Source organism: Copidosoma floridanum, unplaced genomic scaffold (genome assembly GCF_036245765.1).
Source record: "Copidosoma floridanum isolate Cflo_tuat_1 unplaced genomic scaffold, Cflo_Japanese_pri ptg000007l, whole genome shotgun sequence".
NCBI classification, from domain to species: Eukaryota; Metazoa; Arthropoda; class Insecta; order Hymenoptera; family Encyrtidae; genus Copidosoma; species Copidosoma floridanum.
Genome location: NW_028321884.1, coordinates 5,934,018 through 5,955,969, shown reverse-complemented (window position 1 = coordinate 5,955,969; position 21,952 = coordinate 5,934,018). Strand labels below are relative to the sequence as shown.

Here is a 21,952-nt window from a genome sequence, read left to right as displayed (position 1 = left end):
AATTGTACATCAGGGCACCCCGGCCAAAGCCAGCACATCGACCTAGATTTCGTTTTTCCCGATCGATTCTCCCGGTCAATCATCGGGGAAACGAGACGTCCGGCCCTCTCCCCCTTATTTTTATTTGTTCTGTTTGAACTGCATACTCCCCTCCTCCTTGACATGCACACTAAGCGCGCGAGCGCCGTATAATTTCGCGAAGCGGAACATCAAGCTCCGCCGAAGAAAATGGCCATTGCGGACAAGTGTTTTTGCTCTTGACGGGTATACTTGAAGGCCCCGCACGAACGGCCGATCGAATTAATAACTTATTTACATGGTCATATATATATATTGTCGAGGTGATGCGCGGGTATACGTATACGATTGGCTTTCGCGCGGAAATCAATCGGCGATTCGCTTTCCGTTCCCGATACGCGCGACTATTTTTCCGTCTCTTGTCTCTCTCGCGTACGTACACATACCATGTACACGTTGTGTATATACATCACGGATACCCCGATAATCGGGGGGCTATCTCGAGAAAGTGCTCATATATGCATGTGCAGTTGCCTACATCGGTATAACACCGTGACACGCGAAGAAGAGAGTTCGGTAGCCGTGTCGTCGTCGTTTTCGGACCTTATCGCGTATACAGATCCGCACGCGTGCCGAGCTCGTAAATATCTTGATATTTTTTTCTCCTTCTTTTTATCCCCAGGAAAGAAACTTCTTGTAAGTATATACATGTACACGGAAAGATGAGCGGAACTAACCGATCTGGTGGAGAAAGCGCGAACGGATATCGAAAAAAAAAAAAAAAAAATGCAGAGGATTCTGTTTGATCTACAAATCGAGCAGTTCAATTAACGCAGTGGTGTTTCGATCGATTGGATGATGAGCTTTTTTGCTCGCGCCCCATGTCTTGAGTATATCAGATATATTTATGTACGGGCTGTCGATGCGCGCATGTTCGGCGAAATTGAAAGCACACCCTTGCGCAACGGGACGATTGTTGTTTGTATGTACTTGCTCGTTGGAAACTCGGAAAAAACGCGTGTGCAGCTCGAGTTGATTGAATAACGTGTATTGAGCGGGAAGTTGATGCCGCTACACGGGACTCGTTTTGTACTTTATGGATGGGCTTACGTGCGTGGAAGGAAGAAAAAAAAAAAAAAAAAAGTACTCACGTTTGGTTATCCAATCGGTTGCTGTACAAGGACCGTCGCTCTTAATTAGGGTATTTAATTAACACGCGATCGTTAAGTTATTATACATTGAGCCGAGGGAAATTAAATCTGCGGATGAATGTGTTTTTGGTGCTAAAGAATCGCCTCGGGGTGGCTTCGAGAAATAATTTCAGGAGTATTAAGCAAATCGATCGAAGTAATGAATCCAAAGTGCGGTAATATACCTTTCGTCGGAGGGATGATAACAAACGCCGGGGAATCGGGCGAATCGATCGCGCCGATTTCTCCGCATATTCTCGATGTTCCACTCGATTCGAATCGTCAATACGATATCGCGTGTGTTTCGTTGAAAAATGAGATAATCGTTGGATGGATTTCTTTCCTCGTAAAAATTACTGGCTTTAGGGGGATGTAGGAGGTAAAAATCGGCACTCGATTTCTCCAACTAATTTTTTCCGGATATCGAAATAATTGCGCTTGAAATTATATAGGAACATGTTTCATTTCTATGGCGATTGGAAAAAAAAATTCTATCCAATGAAATCCACGTTAAAATATCATCTCGAGTGGGGAAACCGCACATCAAAAAGACGATTTGCCTCTTTGATGATTTTACGTGCCAATTTAACTTTTGTTTCACAGAGACCGTTTATATACTTTAATTGTACCTAAATGGCTTTACTGTCGCAATAAACCACGATCATTTTGTTTCGAACAAAAAAAAGGGGAATAAAACCAGCAATGAACCCGGAAAAAAGCTCTTCGTAAGGATTAGAACTATAATTGTTTTACGAGCTAAAAAAAAAAACCCCACTCATTGGCCCTTGCTTTGTACACTTCGGTCAACTTACAAAAAAATAAATTCAATATCCCCTCAATATCCGTAAAATTACGAGTCTCGTTACAATACCCGCGGAAATCCCGGTCTGACATCGTCGACCCAACGTGCATGTTTCATTGCCCCATTAACGCACTGCAGCCCCCTCAAAACACCATCGCGTTACGTAAACACGCGTAAAACCGTCACCATCGCTCATCCACCGTACGTATGGTACACATGCTCGTAAAAATCCCCGACCTCACTCGTAAAACCATCGGAAAGTCAAAAATCGGACCGACGCGATCCCCATCCCCATTTCCACCTACTCGCATCCTTCATTCGTGAATATATGATTCTCTCGTGTGTATGTATAGCGCCTCGGCATGCCCGCAATTTGTGCACATCGGTGTATATTGCATACCCTGGCGATATGAATCGCGCGCGAGTGTTCTTCAAAAGACCGTAAAAAAGGACAGAAAAACGCGCGTCCGGCCTCTCGTCTTTTTGGCATGTCGAGAAGGAGACGCGCGCAAAAGAAGAAGAAGAGTACAGGGGGAGGAGGGGTATGTATGGCTGCGGGGTGATTTTCCGTCCCGATTGGCTTTGCCGTGTATATATATATATGCACGAGCCACCCAGAGAAGCGCCGCGCGGGGGGCACTTGTATATAAACGCGCGGTCGATATACATATACGCATCCGCGATACGGGGAGAAGCGAGCGGAGGAAGGTTGGGGGGGGGTGGGTGTATTTTTATCGGCCAGCAGCGTCGGGCTCTCTCGTAACAAATGCAGCTGTCCTACAAAGTCGCCGAGGAAGAAACCTAGAGGCAGAGCGTATACGAGAGAAGGCGTACCTAGAGAGAGAGAGAGAGATCGTCGCTGAATTATTAGTAGCTTTTCGCTTTCCGAGGTCCCCCTCGCCCCGACGCTCTCCTTCTTTGTGGCGCGCCGATTCAAATCGATCGACTTGTGGGGCGCTCCGCAAGTAAAAGCCGATCGCCTTTTCGAGACCGACGTGCATTATACAGGAAAAATGCTCGCGCTCACACGCACTGGAAAAACCTTTTTTTTTTCTCCCCCTCTCATTCTTCGATCGTTTGTTTTCATCGGATATCGAACGAAGCTTTTCGCGCAGCTTCTCGGGCTTTGCAGTCTTGTTTGGAGGGGCCCCCAGTCTTACTTTCTCTCACAGGCAACCGATGCTTGACGATTGCTAGCAACATTGTGTCTTAAACTGGCGATATATTACAATCCATCGTACAGGGTAGCAGATGGGACACGCGGGAAAAAGGCTCGGTGGGATGAGACAAATGCGTGGAAATAAAAGTGAGCAGATTTAGGTGTACCCATACCCGCTGCAACAGCTATTATAGTTTATAGTATATAGTTTTTCGAGAGTGGCGCTTCTCTTGAATTCTCGTACTCGCCGTCAGTTTGGGAGCACTTTGAAACACCGCGAGACCGGCTACTTTTTTTTTCTCTCGATCATGCAAATAGCAGAGCTATAGGTAATTTAGGTGCAAGTATATTATGGTAAGCATATAAACGCGCTGCCGGTGTAATTTCTTAGGTAACACCGACGTTGATCGGAGGGAACAAAATACGCGGCTTAGAAAACAAAAATATAAAAGGAGTATGTACACGAATATAAGTACGCGGAGAGCGATTCGCTGAAAGTTGGGCGTAATTTGCGAGACAATTATACAGTCGTTTGTATACTTGTGCACACACAACAGGACTCCGGTACTTGCTTAGTTTGCGCGCGAGGGGGAAAATAAGAAAGTGGAGCGCCATATAGCAGGTTGTGGCCGATAGGTTGGCTCGCGAGCGCAAAACTCTCTGCTCTCGCCTGTACATGCGACTCGTACATGTTATTACAATCGGAAAGTTCGCTGTGGAAACAACGCGACCCGAATACTATACACACACGAGTATGCAGTTTTTCGGCCAAGCTAGCCTCGTATTATCATGTTAAAACGAATCGCCGATTAATCCCCCACGTTGAAGAAATTTCGTAGCGGTGTGAGGCTGTCGTTCGGAGCTTGCACAACTTTATTGCGACAATGGGTGATTTTCGCGCCCACGTGTCACAAAGATATTTTCATTCCCCGCCTTCTTACACCTATGTATACGTTTAAGAACCAGAGAGAGAGAGACTCCGAGGCAGATGCCAAGTGGGTGTGCATTAAAAGTTTACGGGTACGAGGCCTCGCGCAGATTTGTCGGCTTATAGCGTGTATCTGTTCCCTTGGAGGCGCTCAGCTAAAGCCGGTAAACGAGCCTTCTAGTAGTGATAAATTTTTGTCCGCGAATCAATTTGTCACCCGCGTGTAAATGTCCCCTGTATGAATCAACGGAGGGGGCATAAACGGTTTACTGAAAAATACATTCGAGTAGTGAAAATCCGCGTAAATTCCAAAGGAACCAATATTGGCATCGGTGGATAAATCAGCCGCGCTATGATGTTTTACGCGCGGATGGGGAAGAAAAAATAATGCCAAATGTAGTGAAACCCTAGTCCGGTCGAGCGCGTGGATTTTTACACATATACGTGCATGGTGTGGGTATATGTAAGCGATTTCACGTCAATTTCCAGCGGGATGATTTAGTGCGGCGTTAATTTTTTTTTCACCCTCCTCCTCTCCCTCGGTTTTTTCACTCTGCCGACTTTTGCTGCCTGTGCCGTTACCGATGGCTCGGAGCTTAATTAACGAGCCGAAGGAGAAGGAGGAACAGGATCCCTTGCGTCGTAACTCGCGCGCGAGCTTTCGGAATGTAAATATATACGAGCGCCCGTCGACGGTTGGCTTTACAACGACGAGCTTGGGCCACAAATAATCCAAGTTGGAACGGCTTTGTTTGAGCTTCGCGGAAAAAAGTCAGTATACACGTGCAAGCTGGACAGTCGAGATTTCCAATTTCTAAGCTTCCCGTTGCTTTATTTTCGGAGCTGCGAATACAAAATGAGTGATGGTGTGCACCGGGGCACTCTGCGCTTAATGAGCGTTTAAAGAAAAAAAGAAAAGAAAAATCACGCGAAAACTGATGTACAAAGCACGCGATACTCGTGTTGGGTTATCGTGTTCCTCTTTTTTTTTGTCCTCGGCAATGAGCATTTCCACTCGCTCCCTCCTCGGTTGGGATAATTTGAATGCGACTCGAAAAAAAAAGAGTTCTCCTATCCAGTGGCAAAGCACAAATAAAAAAGAAGGGGGTAGTAACAAATCACCCGAGCGTTTAATCTTGGAAAAAGGAAAAAGGAAAAAAGAAATCTCGCGTACAATATCCGCAATGTATCGCATTAATATCGCCGAGAAGAAACTTAATCAGCCCTCGCGACGACGATAGCGGAGAAAACATTCGATTTGGCTGTTTCGCGAAAAACAAGTCGCCGGGACGACACTCGATATTAATTTCCAGTTTGCTTGTTCATGCACGCGTGTGCGTGTGCACATACACAGAACCGATCGATCGGGCAGGGGTATGAGAATCAAACCCCGATCGAAGCAGAGTCGAGAGTAGCGCGGCAGCAAGAAAAGAAGGAAAGAAACTCGATGTGCACGCGTGGGTATATATGTGGGTATCTGCACGTATACGTACGCGCTTCCGTTGCGCTGACAGTGACTTAATCGAAATCAACGTGGACGGACTACAGCGGTTGTACGGGATCGTATATACGTACAGATTTCAGCCCTTTCGCTTGCCGATTGTACACTTGTACAAATACTCGGACGTTTTGCGCGACTAATGGTTGTGCGATCCTCGTTTTTAACATCGGCCGTAAGCGGTCTGTTTCCGAGATTTCCTTTTTCTTTTCCTATCGAGTCAAGTATAGTACTTGCAAGTTACTTAATACATTTACGTCAGTGAGCAAAAACCGAAGAAAAAACATTATAAAACGACAGTAACTACTTGGGTATCGTGAAAACATGAAGTACTTTTAACAATCGAGGAAGCGCATTTCTCGAATTTCGATTCATGTTGTATTCACTTGTATTACCACACACAAGCGCGATTCCCGGAGGGTCTCCTTCGCCCCTACAAATTTTTACCTACTCCGCAACAACGGAAGCTGCAAGGCGATTTGTAAAGTCATCCTCTCTGCGCGGAAAATCCAAAGGTAGACAGACAGCTCGAAGACAAGCGCATCGGCGAAGAGGCGATTCTGTGAGCTGTACACAAGTGGGCATCGACGAGTCAACGAACTCCTCGCTCTCGCGTGCAAATGGTACAGGCCTCGCCTCGCGTACATAAAACCCGCGGCTCACGCACGCGGACGGACAGACGCGCCGCAAAAAACTCGCGACATTCAATTACGGGCTTTTTTCGGGCCACGTGCGCGTGTATATCGAGACTCTCTCACGGGCTGGTTTTCTTTGATCCGTTGCGCGATGGAATTTTGAATTTGCAATAATTACCTTACGACCCAGGAGCATCGATTTTTGGGAGCAAACTCCGCGAACTATGGTCGAATTTTTTTGCTAGTTATCTATGAGTTTCAAATCACCACGATGAAGTGGGTATCTTTTCTTTTTCGTACTCCAACGAGACGTGCATATATATGTATTCAGAGATGTTACCTTGCCAAAAAATCGTCGACGAAGCGAGCCTTAACGATCTATTGTCCGTGCAACATCAGCGAAAATTGCACGTCGAGTCTGCGTCGACCCGCCAATAACACACGTTCGGTCGATGGAAAAAGAATTAAAAAAAGATAGAATCGGCACCAACACCCCTTTTCCGAGAGAAAGTGCGAAGGAGCCCCGCGATTCCCACGAGCAACGCACACGCGCGGCCGCTAATTAAGGCCCGACCAGTTTTCCAGAGGCGTGAACGAACAAACAAGCTCGAATCGTGTGCCGTGCATTATATCACGTGCACGTACCATCGCCTATTCGCAAAACAACGGGCACCGCGCGCCTGAGCCCAGCGAAAGAAAGTCCGCGTTCACCAAGTGATCCGCACACGCGAGCGAAAGGACACCTCGTTTCAGCGCTGTGTCGTATGCACCAGAGCCGGCCGAGAAAGCGCGCACCCCCAGCTTGCATACGTAAACACACTCTAAGCGCGAAACTTGGATTGGACACTCGCTGCAAGCTATAGTTTTGGCTTGGGCTTTCGCTCGATGGCTCGATGACAAGCGGATTCCAAGCTTTGGCGAGGATTTCTTGCTTGCTCGTCGAGACTATAGATGCCGCTCATTAGCCGTTAGTGGACGTTTGGGCGAGAGTTAATTTATGCGCTGGGATTTGTTCCGGGGAAATCCGCCCTGATGGGCACGAGCTGGTGGAACGATTTTTTCACTTTTACCGCAAAAATTGTTCCGAAACGAGGAAAAAATTATTGTAACTGTCTTCTCCACGTTCAGTCTGAGAGAGGCTTTTAAGTAACTCGATAACAAGCCACTATGAAAAACGGCCAAACGGATACATGATTTAAATATTTTTGAAACAAAGTAATACACATTACTTTCATTTATTTCGTAATGATAAAATTAACAAAACATTTAATGTTAATTTTGGAAAAATGGCGCGGGTTGGTCCAACTCCGACAAACTTGTGATCCAAATGATGCAATCAGTGTACCAGACACCTGCAATGGATGATTGATTTCGTGGTGCCAATATTTCCCACAAGTAAAGCATCTTTATAACAATGACTCTCTAAGATGTGTACTGCTCTGCATTTTTTCTCACACTCGGTTTTCTCACTGTCGTTACATTCCCAACATAGTACTGTAATCAAGGACAGGTTTTTGAGACGAGCATGTATGTAATACAGTTTTTTGACCTTATGATTATCTAGACAAAAAGTTAAGTGGACCCCTCCGACCGCAAAATTGCCTAAAAATTCTGAAAAACCCGGTTTTCTGGCCACTATGTCAAATACAAGTAGTTTTACGACAAACAAAAGTTTAAAACCCGAATTACGTAGGTTTTCGAAAAGCTACAATTTTACATTACACATTTTACTTCAGGGATCATCTATAATGATGGTGGTACATCTATATTATTGATATATGCCAACTGCACCTAGCACCATTACTCCAAACGATCCTTAGGACTCAGCATAAATTTTTTGTATGCAAAAATGATACAGAAACACCGAAAAATTAGTTTTCTTCTATTGATAAAAGGAATTAATATATCACAGCAAAATTTAAAGGTCCTACCAAATTGTTTTTTGCGTTATTTGTTTTTCTCCGCAGTTAATGTAACCGTAGTACTCTGAACGATAAACAATCGATTTTAAATGCACAATAAATAGTGTTGCCTTTTTTCTATATAACTTTTAGTTTTTATTTGGACGCTTTGTCAAGCAGTTTAATGAAATATAAAATTCGGACTTTTAATATTAGCGTAATTTAATAAAAAAATAATTCTCATGTAAGATATTCATGTATACTGAAAATCACTTACCACTGCTGATCACAAGGTTCATTATTAAAATAAAAGCTAGGCAGCTACTAATTCTTTTGGTTATAGCCATTGCTCCTTATACTCCTTTAAACGGATTACGTTAAACTATATTGCATCTTTTCCAACAACGAATATATATACTCATGAAGTCGTCAATTTTATCAAAACGATAATGACCCCACTCCACAAATGTAAGCAAGATCATGAGAAAAAAAATGCGTAAAACTTGTGTAGCGGTAACGACCGCAACCTTATTCATATTGGTATAATTTTAAATAAAATTATCGTTCCCCGCTGTGTCCTTAATTTTTTTGTTCAATCACATTTAGAGCCTAGTACTTACATAGTGTCGTTTTTTGCTTCATGTTGCCCCCTTTCTTTCAATGCCTTAGACGATAGTCTAATTTTACACAAAAAGTAGTTCATAACAATTAGACCAAAATAATGTATTTATCAATACATTGTAAAATGAATTATTGAAAGTTCCTATGTATCCTCTAGCTATGCATGACTGCAAATTTAATGATAAATTATTGATGAAATTGAGTTATTCGATGATTAAAATTAGTTAATTTTAGAAATGATTATAGGTCGATGAATCACTACGCAGGTGTACTCCGGGAGGTGACTTTCGAATATACTTGTCTAAAGGGCTTGTGGGAACTCTCACGTTCCGTGTAACAACGGCCCTTCGACAAACCTGTTCAGTGGTATTAGACCCTGTCAACCCAACGTGTGTATTATCATCTCATAGTGTTGCTGCACTTGGAGATGGATCGTTGGAAAGTTTTAATAGCATTTTTTCCAAAACAACGTACGTACACTAGGTTCATTGAAGGGCCGTTGTTACGCGAAACGTGAGAGAGTTCCCAAGGACAAATGTGGCGATCCTGAGACATGTATATTCGAAAGTCACCTCATGCAGTACGTACGTAGCTTTAATTTAATTTGAATCATTATTAGAAATGCTCTTTTTATTGTACTCCAATTATTTCATACTGGTTTTCGTATAATAAAAATAGATCTTAAAGGACCTAATTCTTATTGTTTAATAAATGTAATTCAATAAAAAATAAAAAAAATATAATGTACGCATGATACTTGGAATAAGTTCTGACCCAAGATGATTTAGAGAGTTACAAATGGCTGTAACATGAAATAATACAGTTTTTGCGATAAAACTGAATAATGTCAGAAATATATTCAATTTGACCGATAGTACTTGATAATTGAGAGTTGCAGACTGTTTTTCATTAGTAGAAGTGTCGATGTGCGAAATTTATAATAAAAATCCAGTATCGATGTATAAAAATAAGACTAAGACCGTATGCGAATCAACTTTAATTGGAATTCAACAATTAAAACGAAACGATTGATAAAAAAAAAGAATGCAATTAATTTATTTTTACACTAGGTAGATTGAAGGTATCAAGCTGTTCAGTAAACATTATTAAAATAGTTTTCAAGCAACGCAATTTTTTTTTCTCATGATCTTGCTTACATTTGTGGAGTGGGGTCATTATCGTTTTGATAAAATTGACGACTTCATGAGTATATATATTCGTTGTTGGAAAAGATGCAATATAGTTTAACGTAATCCGTTTAAAGGAGTATAAGGAGCAATGGCTATAACCAAAAGAATTAGTAGCTGCCTAGCTTTTATTTTAATAATGAACCTTGTGATCAGCAGTGGTAAGTGATTTTCAGTATACATGAATATCTTACATGAGAATTATTTTTTTATTAAATGACGCTATTAAAAGTCCGAATTTTATATTTCATTAAACTGCTTGACAAAGCGTCCAAATAAAAACTAAAAGTTATATAGAAAAAAGGCAACATTATTTATTGTGCATTTAAAATCGATTGTTTATCGTTCAGAGTACTACGGTTATATTAACTGCGGAGAAAAACAAATAACGCAAAAAACAATTTGGTAGGACCTTTAAATTTTGCTGTGAAATATTAATTTCTTCTATCAATAGAAGAAAACCAATTTTTTGGTGTTTTCCAAGGGGTTCACTTACCTTTTTTTCAAGAAAATCGAACGATCAATAATTATTGTATACGTGCTCGTCTCAAAAACATGTCTTTGATTACAGTACTGTGTTGGGAATGTGACAAAGTTGGGAAAGCGGAATGTGATAGAAGGTGCAAATTAATCGGCATATTGGAGAGTCATTGTTTAAAATATCCTGAATCTATGAGCTCCACGACATCAAAAGCCCGTTGTAGTTGCGTACTGTACTGACTGAATGACAAATGTGGAAGAATTTGCTCAACCCACGTTCTTATCCCAATATTAACCATTTAAACTTTTGTCACGATCAAGAAATAAATGAATAAAATATATCTTACTCTGTTTCAAAAATATTTAAATTACAAATTTTTAGATCCATTTACAATAACTGTTTCGTACTAAGTGGACGAGTAATTATAAGCTTCACTTTTGATTTTAGTAAATTTCATACTTAGGGGGTGGAGTGACAGTGCGTATCCACAGCACCTGCTCATCTTTCCTTTATTCCTTTTTCCTGGGAGATCCTTTTCGTTATTTCAACGACAACGAAAGTAGGTACCTATACCCGTTTGGTTATTATTCATATGTGAGAGTCACTACGCCGCATCCGCTTTCTTATTGGCCATCAGAAATGGAGAAACTCGCAAACTAACGGAAACAAGCTGAGTGCGCACTCGACTAGTGGATCTTTACCTACTTTATTTGCATGTTTGATTATTTGAATATTATTGGGCATTGGAATTTTTTTTAGGCAAAAGGGTACAATTGAACGATGTTGCAATGGCTTATGTACGTCATTTGTTCATTGCCCCTACAGAGTTTCACTAACTTTGGTATTTTCCAGAGATCGCTCTTTTTATTTTTACTCGAGCTCATGCATCGCCAGCACAAACGCAGCGCACACGGTCCACCGTGGAATTATTTTTCGATTAACGTCATTCGCGAGTAATAACTCTAAATCGCGTTTGACAGATGTGCGGCTGTCGTCGTTAAGCTTTCTCCCTTTCACGATTCCTCCGAAGAAAACTACTTTACGATTAGTCCCGCTGAATGAGCGTACACTGCAAAATTGAAAATCAAAGCCACGATGTATATTTTCCTCCGTAAAACTGCGCTAGGGATTTCTCTCTCTCTGGTCGCGGCACACCGAGTCGCACATTTGAAAGACGACCTCAGCGCCAGCTGGTTTGATCTTACGAAAGTTTGCTCTTACCTGACTTTGACCGACGCGGTAGGAGGCAGGATCGACGTCGACGGATAGAAGCATGTCCTCGACGGCTCTGCGTTCGTCGGCCACGGGGCTTCCGGGGCGGGTCGAGGTGTCGTTCGACAGGAGGGCAAAGCGCCGACGAAATTCGCTGAGCGGCATGTGTTTGGGAAAGCCAACTTTGTGGAGGCGCACTGCTTCCAGAATTTGACTGCCCCTCACCTGGTAACAAGATTGATTTTTTTATTTATTTATTTGTTAATTTTTTTTTACAAAGTAAAGAATAATTTTACGGAAAAAGAGCATGCTGAGTTACTGAAGCTGTGATGAAAAGTTAGAGACATATTTATGGGACTATTAACAATACACACCATAATAATATCTCAGATCGGTCGATTAACATTTATTTATAGACTAAAATTTGTTTTACAGCTCATACGATGATCTGACATGACGCAAAAATATGAAAGAGTCGAAGTTAATCGTTTTGTAAACATTTTGTCAACTCACCTGTGATCGTAATAGTGGAACGTTGATAAGATTGTCTTCGCTTTGACTTGGTTTGACGGATAAAAGACTCTTGTTTTCCGTACATCCGGCATTGTGCTGAGGTAAGAAACAGTGAACGAATTTCACTCGCGTTCTCCTCAGCGTCTCGATAAGACCGTCCTACAATCAAAGAAGAATAATTTAACGTGAATAATGAAAAACTTACTCGTGCAGATCTTACAGCTATGTCTGTGAAGTAAAAAAGGATAAATATTATAGTCAGATTGCAAAAATGTAAGAAAAACATTTTAATATCTTGTACGAGGAGAATATTCTACTTCGAGAGTTTGTCGCGCGATAAGAGACAATAACTGAGAAGGTTTAGAGAGTACGTGTTTACTGCTGATAAGATTCTCGACTTTGACCTTATTTCTCCTCGATCTTGTATCGATTCGTATGTGTCAAACTAAGACAAAACTCTGGATGGTTTTAAAAAGCTCGATGAAGTAAAATTTAAAAAATGCGATACTTACGACTGTAAACTTGACTTGCAAACAAATGTTTTTTCGTTTCACGGCTGTAAAGGTGCGCCTTATACTCGAAGCTCTCCGCAGAGATTGAGAGCCTTCCAGACCATGAATCGATCCACTTAGAGCACCAGAAACTCCAGCACCTCGTGCGCAAACGAATAACCTGCTGACTTCGTCTCTGAAAAATGAAACGCGAGATCAATATTTGCCAACCAAGTTGCTACGTTCCACGAGATCAATTACCTATTACTCTCTTGGAGGATGGTTATTGCACTTTTCGCGAAAGGATTTTCGCGTGTGGCCTTCAGCCAACCAGTTGCAGTATAAAGTACCGGATTCGTTCCCTGTAAATGCTGCAGAACAAATTGATTGTTTCCCGGTGCTTTTCTGAGTAGCATTTGATGCTCTGAAAGAAATTGAAATTTGCTCTTTTAGTTTTTTTTAGATCTCCTAAAATAAAATCGCAAAGTATGAGAAGCAAAAGCCTACCTCTGTCGCCGTAATGCGAAAACAGCCGATCCAGAAAGCTCTCGTCGCTACCACCGGGACATACCGTTTCCTCGTCCAAGAGCCACAGTAGGCCCTTCCTCTCCAGCTGTCGACAACTGCTCAAATCGCTTTGGCTTGTTCGTAACATCGTGGCACTCTGTGAATTTCCTCGGTCCAGCAACGAGACCAAACCCTGAGGTGATCCAAGTTCCTCGATCTCGTCCTCGTGATCGATATCGATCCCTTCCTGTACGTATCTACAACGAGCGGAAAAAAAAAGAATAAATTAATTACTCGTAAGTAGGGGGGAAAAACATGATCAAAAGGAATGTGTCGTACCTATCTTTGGGGGCAACTAGAGTAGTATGATGAAACAGCAACTGTAAACGTTCTTGCAAGTAATTGTGACAGAGATCCTCGAAGCTCGCTCCCGTCTGACGTCCGCAGGTCGCCGGATTTTGAAATCCCGGGGCGTCACAGAGCAGCAGCGACGACACTGTGTGCACCGGCGAAGTTATAGATCTGCAAGTTGGAGACCGTAAACAATTTTCTTCCGTTTCAAATGGAAAAAAAAAAGAAAAAAAGAAGATAGGAAAGAGTCGAGCGCTCACTTGTTGACTAGAGCAGCGACACAGTGAAAGACCTCGGAGTACAATCCCACGAGCAAGCCCTCGAGGGCGTCCAGTCCAGTGACATCCTTGCTTTGCTCGGTCGGGCTGGGCGTCCTGAGCGCGGGTGTCCTAGGGGCGGCACTGGGCGCGCCAACCGAGCCCGGCCCGTTGCTCGAGAACAACAGCCTGCTCAGCTCCTCGACACTCGTGCCCAAAAGACTGGCCGCCTTCTCGGCACCCTCGACCCTCGCGAACTGCCAGCGGCTCTGGGAACCCGTGCCCACCTTGACCGCGCCCGCGCAACTCAGATGATAGACACCGGCCAGGACGAACCACAGGGCCCGCTCCTCCTGCTCGGTGACCCCGAGCACCCGGAAGGCCGCCACGACGCGATTGAACTCGACCTGGGCGCGCTGCTTGTCCTCGTGCTTCTGAAGGGGTGTGACGAACGGGTTGCTGTTGCTCTCGGTCACGAGGTTCGTCAGGTGCAACTCCTTGCGCAGCGTGCCCTCCGCTCCGGCCAACAGCCGGTAGATCGCGTGGAAAGTCGGATCGCCGTTCAAGCGCCGGCCTATCCGCGACTTCTCCAACAGCAGCACCTATACGGTGGTAGTCGAATAAAACCATCGTCAGCAACAATCGCCCTGAATACATGTGGGAACGCGGCATACTTGCCTGGAGAGATGCCGAGGCTATCTGTCCCGATTGGTCAAAGTCGAGGCTGAATAGTTGGGTGAAGCGAGTGGCGTTGCTGTTCATGTGGGTGCGGCTGCTGCCGAATGACTCGAGCACGGTGAACAGGGCGTTGAGCTTCTCGACCGTGAGGATCTTGTTGACGGCCCCGGCGGCGAGCACGAGGTAGTGGAGGGCGTGCTTGAAGCTCGTCGTCTTGCCGCTACCGCTACGGCCCAGGAAGACCAGCGAGTGGTCCCGGCGGGTGGCCAGCATGCCCCGGTAGGCCGACTGGGCCATCGCGTAGACGTGCGGCGGCATGTCCTCGCTCTTGCAGCCCTTGAACATCTGGACCACCTACGGAAAATCATTTTTTTCACTTGGATCCTACGCTCCCGACCCAATTGCATCGCGACGACTCTCCGGTGGGTAGAAAACAAAACTTTTTTTGTTTTTTTCCTCCCCCGAGTCTTTGATTCCAATGATGGAGCGTGCGGAGTACGAGAAAAAGGTCCGCTCACCTTCTCCGAGTAAATGGCCAAGGGCGCCGCGGGATTGATGACGACCATACTGTCGCCGGCGTAAGTGTGAATGAGATTGCTCGCGTAGCGTTGCCTCAGGGTGTGCAGCACCGACGACTCGTTGAGAAAGCGCAGCTGCGACAGGTCCTCCGCTCGATCGAACTGCGGCGGATTCGCCTGTTATCGGGTCAAATTTATCGTTAAACAAACTTTTTTTTTTTTTTTTTTTTTTTTTTTTTTTGGACCAAGGTTTGTACCTTCTCGACGTCTTCCTCGTCGACGAGCAGCTCCTCGGCCGAGTTGACCAGCCGAATCCGGAGTTTGCCCGTGTCCGGATCCGCGGGGCCGCATCTCGAGGCTGGCGTGAAGCCCCCGCGGTGCAGCAACCAGACGCGCTCCGACGCCAACCAGGCCTGCTCCTGGGCAAGGTGTTCCTCCGACTTGGCCTGCAACGACAATATATTTGTATGAAGGGGTGGTGGTGGTGGTGATGATGATGGACTCGCTCGTAAAAACATCGAAAGGTTGTATATGTGTGTGGGATTGTTATGTATATGTATATATGTGCGCACATGAGCCGCGAAAGCCTCAAACAGCCGATAGAGGAGGTAAAGCGCGAGCAGAGCCTCGGCGAGCATGACACTCATCCGCGCTCCCGCGCAACCAGAGTTTCACTGACACATGGTGTGTACACTCTGTACCTGCCTATACGTACACCTCACTGGTAAGTATATACAGTACAGCAAATAAAAGAGAGAGAAGAGATAGCGGAGCTTCTCGTATCTCGGGAATAGGTCGCGAGCGACTGATCTTCTTGCAAGTACCACGTATGGTGTGGCGTGGTATATATGTATATGTATAAATATACACCATGTATTATATAGGTGATGCAGTGTAGCGAGAAAAAAAGAAAAAAAGCAACGCATGGGCGGGTTATGTACACATGCCTACTTGGAGTAGTCTGTCTGGCTCGATTGCCGATCCCGGGCACGATCTCGCAGCTTGCGCGCGAGTGTGTGTGTATATGGGAGAGGTACACCCGAGGAGGAGTCAACGAACCAGACGCCAACTGTAACGAGTGTACATACAACCCGAGAGAACAACGATCGAGGTGCGCGCGTCGGGGGAATCCGTACACGGGAAACGAGGGGATTGATTGACCGGCCGCGAGGGTGTAGGTACAGATACGTGGTTTATACAATGTACACCTATACGAGATGAGCCACTGTTGGCTGACCTAAAGTTGGGAGTTTACGGGCGCAACGTGCAGGCAGAGGAGGGAATTTTAATTTCAGTCTCCTTCTTTCGAACGCGATGTTTCCTCGGGCGTTTGGGCTACAGTGTCGCGATCCACCGATCTACATGTACACCCTACACCGTGTGTACGCACGTACAACTATATCCTGTCATGGGGAAAAAAAAAGTTCCATCAGGTAAGCCGATCCGATGGTTCGTGTCTGGAGATGATCCGTGCGATAAGTATACGTTGATGTTAAGGGTGCACACATCGGACAAGTATTTCGCGCGCTGGTCCAGAGAGTCGTGAGCAATGGTACACACGTGCATGCATCAAGGAGCGCTGGAATATTCGAGAGTTGTGCAAAAGCCGTCGCGTAAGTTGGATTTTACAAAAGCGCGGGGAAAATATGCACGAAAATCCCACGCGTATCCGATCAATGCTACGACTGTACTGATGATATCTGACCTATAGGGAGGATAACCATTTTTTTTTTTTTTTCCTTCAAAGCGATGCAACTCGTCTATAGTATTACGAATTGGCGGAGGATTTATTCATACACGTATAGAGTCGTAGGAGGAAAAGGGGACAAATGTACGAATGATAAAATAGACTCTATATTTTGATTTATTTTTGGACAGCTATAGTAACTTTCAGGAATACCCATCGATCGTCCCGGGAAGATCATTTGGTTTGTTTCTTGTTGCAACTTTTTTTTTGTGGAGGAACCAAACAGGATTTTTTTTTTTTTTCGGCGAATAATATTAAAATTCAATGTTATCGCGAACGAAAGAGTCGGCTCGAGTTTGTGCGTTTTTACGACGATTTTATTCACGACGGTTAAATCAATCAACCGGTCACGTTGTTTTTTTTTTTTTTTTTTTTTTTTCTTTTCATATTGATTCTCGTTTAATTGCATACACACGCGTTACGGTAAAAGACACGTAAAAAACCAACTATTCAAAAGATCAACGGTAACAACGCCACTTTATATATTTATAAAAAACAGGCGGGGCGTATGTATTTTATTTTCACTCGAAACAAATAAATTATACGATTGATTAAATTACCTTTCTCCCCGCGCTTTAAGCGACACATCGCGCGCGCTAATTCAATTACTCAATTAGGGTTGCGCCAAGCGTCTCTCATACACGAGAGCGTATGCATCACACTCGAAGAAATTGTTTACCGTCAATTTGTAAGCGTATACGTATACACGTAGGTCTCGCTTATTGACAGGTTTGCCGCGCGGAGGGACGTGAAATTAACAAAATAAAAGGTGTTGATGTGCCCGCGCCGCGGCAGTAATAAGTGCTGAATGACAGCAACTGCGGGAGTCGTGTGGAAAAATCCGCGCTCGCGCGTTCATACATATACATATTTATATACACGTGTGCACCTCGTTCGCTGGCCATTAAAAGGGAAATAAGACATCGGCGAGTGCGCGTATACGCAATAACCACGATTGCAGGAGCACTTCATTTGAATATATATCTTATGGGCGAGCGCTATTTTTAATTCGCCTCTCGTTTTTATAGTACGATCAAGCCCATGGATTATACGTATACGCGCGTGTACTTACAGTGGAGTCAAATTGAAATGCAGAAAGTAAGATCGTAATTTTTATTACCCACTATCGTGGCGCGAATACATCTCTGTACATACAACTCTCCCTCTCTCTCAAGACGAACAAAACGATACAGCCAACTAGTAAAGTCGACGGATCGCCGAGAGCTAAAATTCTCGATAGTAGGAAATAAAAATTTGAGACCAAGTAAAAAGTACACGCAACATAGTTGTACGTAACAAGGGAAATTCTACATAAGCGTGAAAATAATTGGACCATATTGGAATTTTCATTATCCCTACATGCACAATATATATAATTATAATATTGAAGAAATCCCGAAGTCATGCCATAACTCATAAAGACCACCTCCCGTACATATACGAGGCGCACTTGCCGTAGGCGCATAGTCTTCCACCGCGTGTATATATATATTCACGCACCAGCCACTTTTGTATTGTAGTACATGCACAGCGCAGTGGCAGGCCCCTCGGGCTCGTCACGAATTTCATTGCGTCTCGGCTCATTGAGTTTTATGCGCGCGCTGCGGTAGTACACTACTTTGCGTTCCATTAATTAGAGACCATGGCTAATGGAAAAACGCGGCTCACGTATAATCGATAGGAAACGAGTGTCAACGCGCGCATTATATACATATTGGCATCCGACAGTTATTTCACTTGCATTATATCAGCTGTACACACCGGCGTTTGGACATTGCTATTGAGTTGTATAGTTGCGCGTTACGTCATATACTCGCCGCGAGCTTGAAATCAAGTACTTATATATTTTAGATACCTACACAAACGCGAGGCGATTTTTCTTAGCGATTCGAATCATGAAAATAACGATTGTAATGCACACGGGCAGGACACCGCGAAAAGCAGTATATCGGGGAACATATCAAAGCATAGCAAGTCCATTCCAACTTATTACACCTACCGAGACGGCGATAAGGTCTGATTTGCTTGTACACGTTTACGCGCACTGCATTCCTAGCGCTGCTCCGTGAATTTTCGCTGAAACCTCTCGTACGAGGCTCTTTGCCGATTGTATTATACGAGCCTCGGGGCCCGATTTATCGACACGCGCTGTTGGGCGACAGGGGAGGATCGAAAAGTTTTGGAGGATCAAATGAAAATTTGTTTATCGATAACATCGTAACATCTATAATCCAGCCACCATTGCACTTGCGTGTGGATACATACGATACACGCAGCGCCAAAAGTACACTCTGGCAGGCGCGCCGGAGAATTCAATAATAGAAAGGGCGCAACCGCGGGCCATTATAATTTTTTTTTTCTTTTTTTTTTTACGAGTCGTGACAAATGCGAGCTCTCGCGGTATGCCGTTCGGACGCGTATACCAACGTCTGTCTTTTTATCCGACACCCCCCCGGTTTTCGTTCCCTCGCCCGGTTGGACGGACACGCGAGGTACTTGGCGTTTTTTCGCTGGAGAACCGCGGATTCGTTCGCCCGGGGGGGAGAGTTGGCCGCTGCAGTGATGGAGGTCTGATTTCCTGGACCGCGAGAAGTTTCGCAATGGCGCTCGAGGAACTCGCTAATGCCTAAGTAGCGTAAGTGAGTATAATTGGGTTACTTTTGATGGGAGGTAAGTCGCGCCTCGTTAAAATTATACTTGTATCGCGGGATAAATCGGTTTGGGTGATGGGAAAATTTCACCTGCGCTTGATGTTTGTTTCGCGGTTAATGGCTGTGTGAAAATAACGCGTGGAAGCGCAAAAAAATGCGTGGTACGTGAGTTGCGACTTCGCGCGTCTTGTAAATTTGGAAATTAATGGCCACGATAAACTCGACCGGTTCGTTTGGGCTCGTCATTTTTCGGGCCGATCATTCCAAAGTCGTAATGTAATGTATGCGCACACAATGGGGCTTGCGAAATTTTTTACCCAAAATCGTGGGGGTTTGCGACACTTTATTCATTGTAAACACGATCAAAATCTTTACAACTTTACATTGGCGTCTTACAATTTCGTTCTCGGCGGGCAGAAATAATTAAACCGCATTTAAAGTGAAGATTAATAAAGTTTATTTGTAAATTACATCGAGTGGAACCACTTGATTGGAAGATTCGTAGTGTGGGTTCGCAAACGACATCATTTCTTATAGGCTATCTGTTAATTTGTTGAAATTTTGTTACTTTTTTTCCAGAAGCACCAAAAAAGATTTTACCGATTCTGACACGTCCACTCATTGGTCATGAAAAGAGGATTGTCTGTTACTACTTTGGTCTGAGAACAAACACTTGATAAATTTCGTGTGACTTTATACCTGACGTATATTTCTTTTCTCTATTTTTCGTGAAAATGTGGCTTTGTAGGCTTTGTTCTTCTCAAGTGATCATAATGAATAATTGAGGATTGTCCACGCATAAGTTGGGTTTTCCTCGGGTTTTTCTACCCTATACTGATCAACAGCAAAAAAAAATCTTATTTAAAATGATCGGTTAATTTGGCAGATTACTGCATAAAAAAATAACTTGGCGCGCATTTTCAATACTTCAAAAGAAAATTTTACAGCGATTTCGACGAGGTTCATTAAAGATCAAAAAAATAACGAGGAATTCGACATCTACCGTAGACATCTGGATTATTCTAATTTAAGTTTTGGTCAGTTTTGATACACTTTTATTATGTAAAAATATTACAAGTTTAAGAATTTATGCTGCATTGCAGTAGCTCTTTTAATTGCAATTAACACCAATAATGATTAAAACTTACGAAAAATACGTGATCTAAACCTTGAAAGAACTTAAATATTGTTGAAACAAAGTAATGTACGTTTTTTTTCGTTTATTTCGTAGTGATAAAATTAACAATACATTTAATGTTAATTTTGGAAAAATGGCGCGGGTTGGTCCAACTCCGACAAACTTGTGATCCAAATGATGCAATCAGTGTACCAGACACCTGCAATGGATGATTGATTTCGTGGTGCCAAAATTTCCCGCAAATAAAGCATCTTTATAACAATGACTCTCTAAGATGTGTACTGCTCTGCATTTTTTCTCACACTCGGTTTTCTCACTGTCGTTACATTCCCAACATAGTACTGTAATCAAGGACAGGTTTTTGAGATGAGCACTTAGATGAAATTTTTTTATCTTACGCTTTGTTATGAAAAAAGTGAAGTAAAAATTTCTGATCGCTCAAATAATTGCTTAATAATACTTAAAGAATAGGTTTTCCCATCTGGATAGAAAGAAACCGTACTGTTTTGCAAAAATTGCATTTGAATATTACAAAAAAAAACAATTAGGGTTTCAGTGATAAAAAATTTTTTTTTCCAACGTCTGGATCTGATAAAATAAAAAAACATTCAACAACATATGCTTTTTATGTGAATTCTCGTGATTAATAATGCTTTTTTCCTAAACATTTATTAAAATTGGATATACCGTGTAAGATTTTTTGTACGTACCAGTTCCTAGCACCAAGTTCGTTATTACAATGTAAACGAGAAAAATAATAATTTTTGTGTTTGAAGGCATTATACGTTTTAATACGGATCACGTTGATTTTTCCTCTTATTTGGTGAATAATATAGAAACTCAATTGTAACGATCTCTGCTTCAAATATATACTTGTTCCCTGGTCAGTTGATAAAGTCCTCCCCCACAAACTAACCCGAGTTCTACCAAGATATCAAGGAACAATTTTTAGACGCATACGTACAGTTATTCCATTAAAATTCACTTAAAAGATTGATACAATTATCCTAGCAGCTTAAAAAATTGCTGTTTTATTTAGTTCAGTTGACCGTCAACCTGTTATAAATTCTTAATCGTCCATAAAAATGTATCTGCGTGGCCATGATTTTACTTTTACACATGTCGTTACACGACTTCTCGACGCGTTAGGAGCTTCCTGTGATTTTCAATCATCTTCTTATTCGTATTAATTTCCCTTTTTTTTACATCGCTTTAATTTCGTGAACTTGAGAAACATCTCATGTCACTGTTTGTGACTGTTAATTCAATTTTAGTTTAGATTAGCCTAAATCTTGGAATATTTTTTTTTTTTTTACTATTTCTAAATACTCATCATCATTGAAAAAAAGGATTGTTATTTAATCGATTGGTTTTTTTACTGCAATTTTATAGGTTTCGAAAAAATTGGCATCGGCTTTTAAATTCAGGATGTAGATATTTGACTAGTTTCGTTTTTAAAGTTACCTTTT

At 42.9% G+C, this 21,952-nt stretch overlaps 1 protein-coding gene across 3 annotated transcripts in view; it reads right to left on the bottom strand.

Annotated features, from left to right (window-relative positions):
* Window positions 1–21,952, bottom strand: part of LOC106642853 (Myosin heavy chain-like) — a 112,091-nt gene that overhangs the window by 37,935 nt on the left and 52,204 nt on the right. For all 3 annotated transcript variants that reach the window (XM_014357749.2, XM_014357751.2, XM_014357752.2), the window contains 10 exons: window positions 15,205–15,393; window positions 14,948–15,124; window positions 14,430–14,783; window positions 13,755–14,353; window positions 13,483–13,665; window positions 13,144–13,400; window positions 12,898–13,060; window positions 12,658–12,832; window positions 12,146–12,304; window positions 11,642–11,857 (listed from right to left, as the gene is read on the bottom strand). In XM_014357749.2, the coding sequence (XP_014213235.2) occupies window positions 11,642–11,857; window positions 12,146–12,304; window positions 12,658–12,832; window positions 12,898–13,060; window positions 13,144–13,400; window positions 13,483–13,665; window positions 13,755–14,353; window positions 14,430–14,783; window positions 14,948–15,124; window positions 15,205–15,393 (2,472 nt within the window). The remainder of the gene's footprint in view (window positions 1–11,641; window positions 11,858–12,145; window positions 12,305–12,657; window positions 12,833–12,897; window positions 13,061–13,143; window positions 13,401–13,482; window positions 13,666–13,754; window positions 14,354–14,429; window positions 14,784–14,947; window positions 15,125–15,204; window positions 15,394–21,952) is intronic.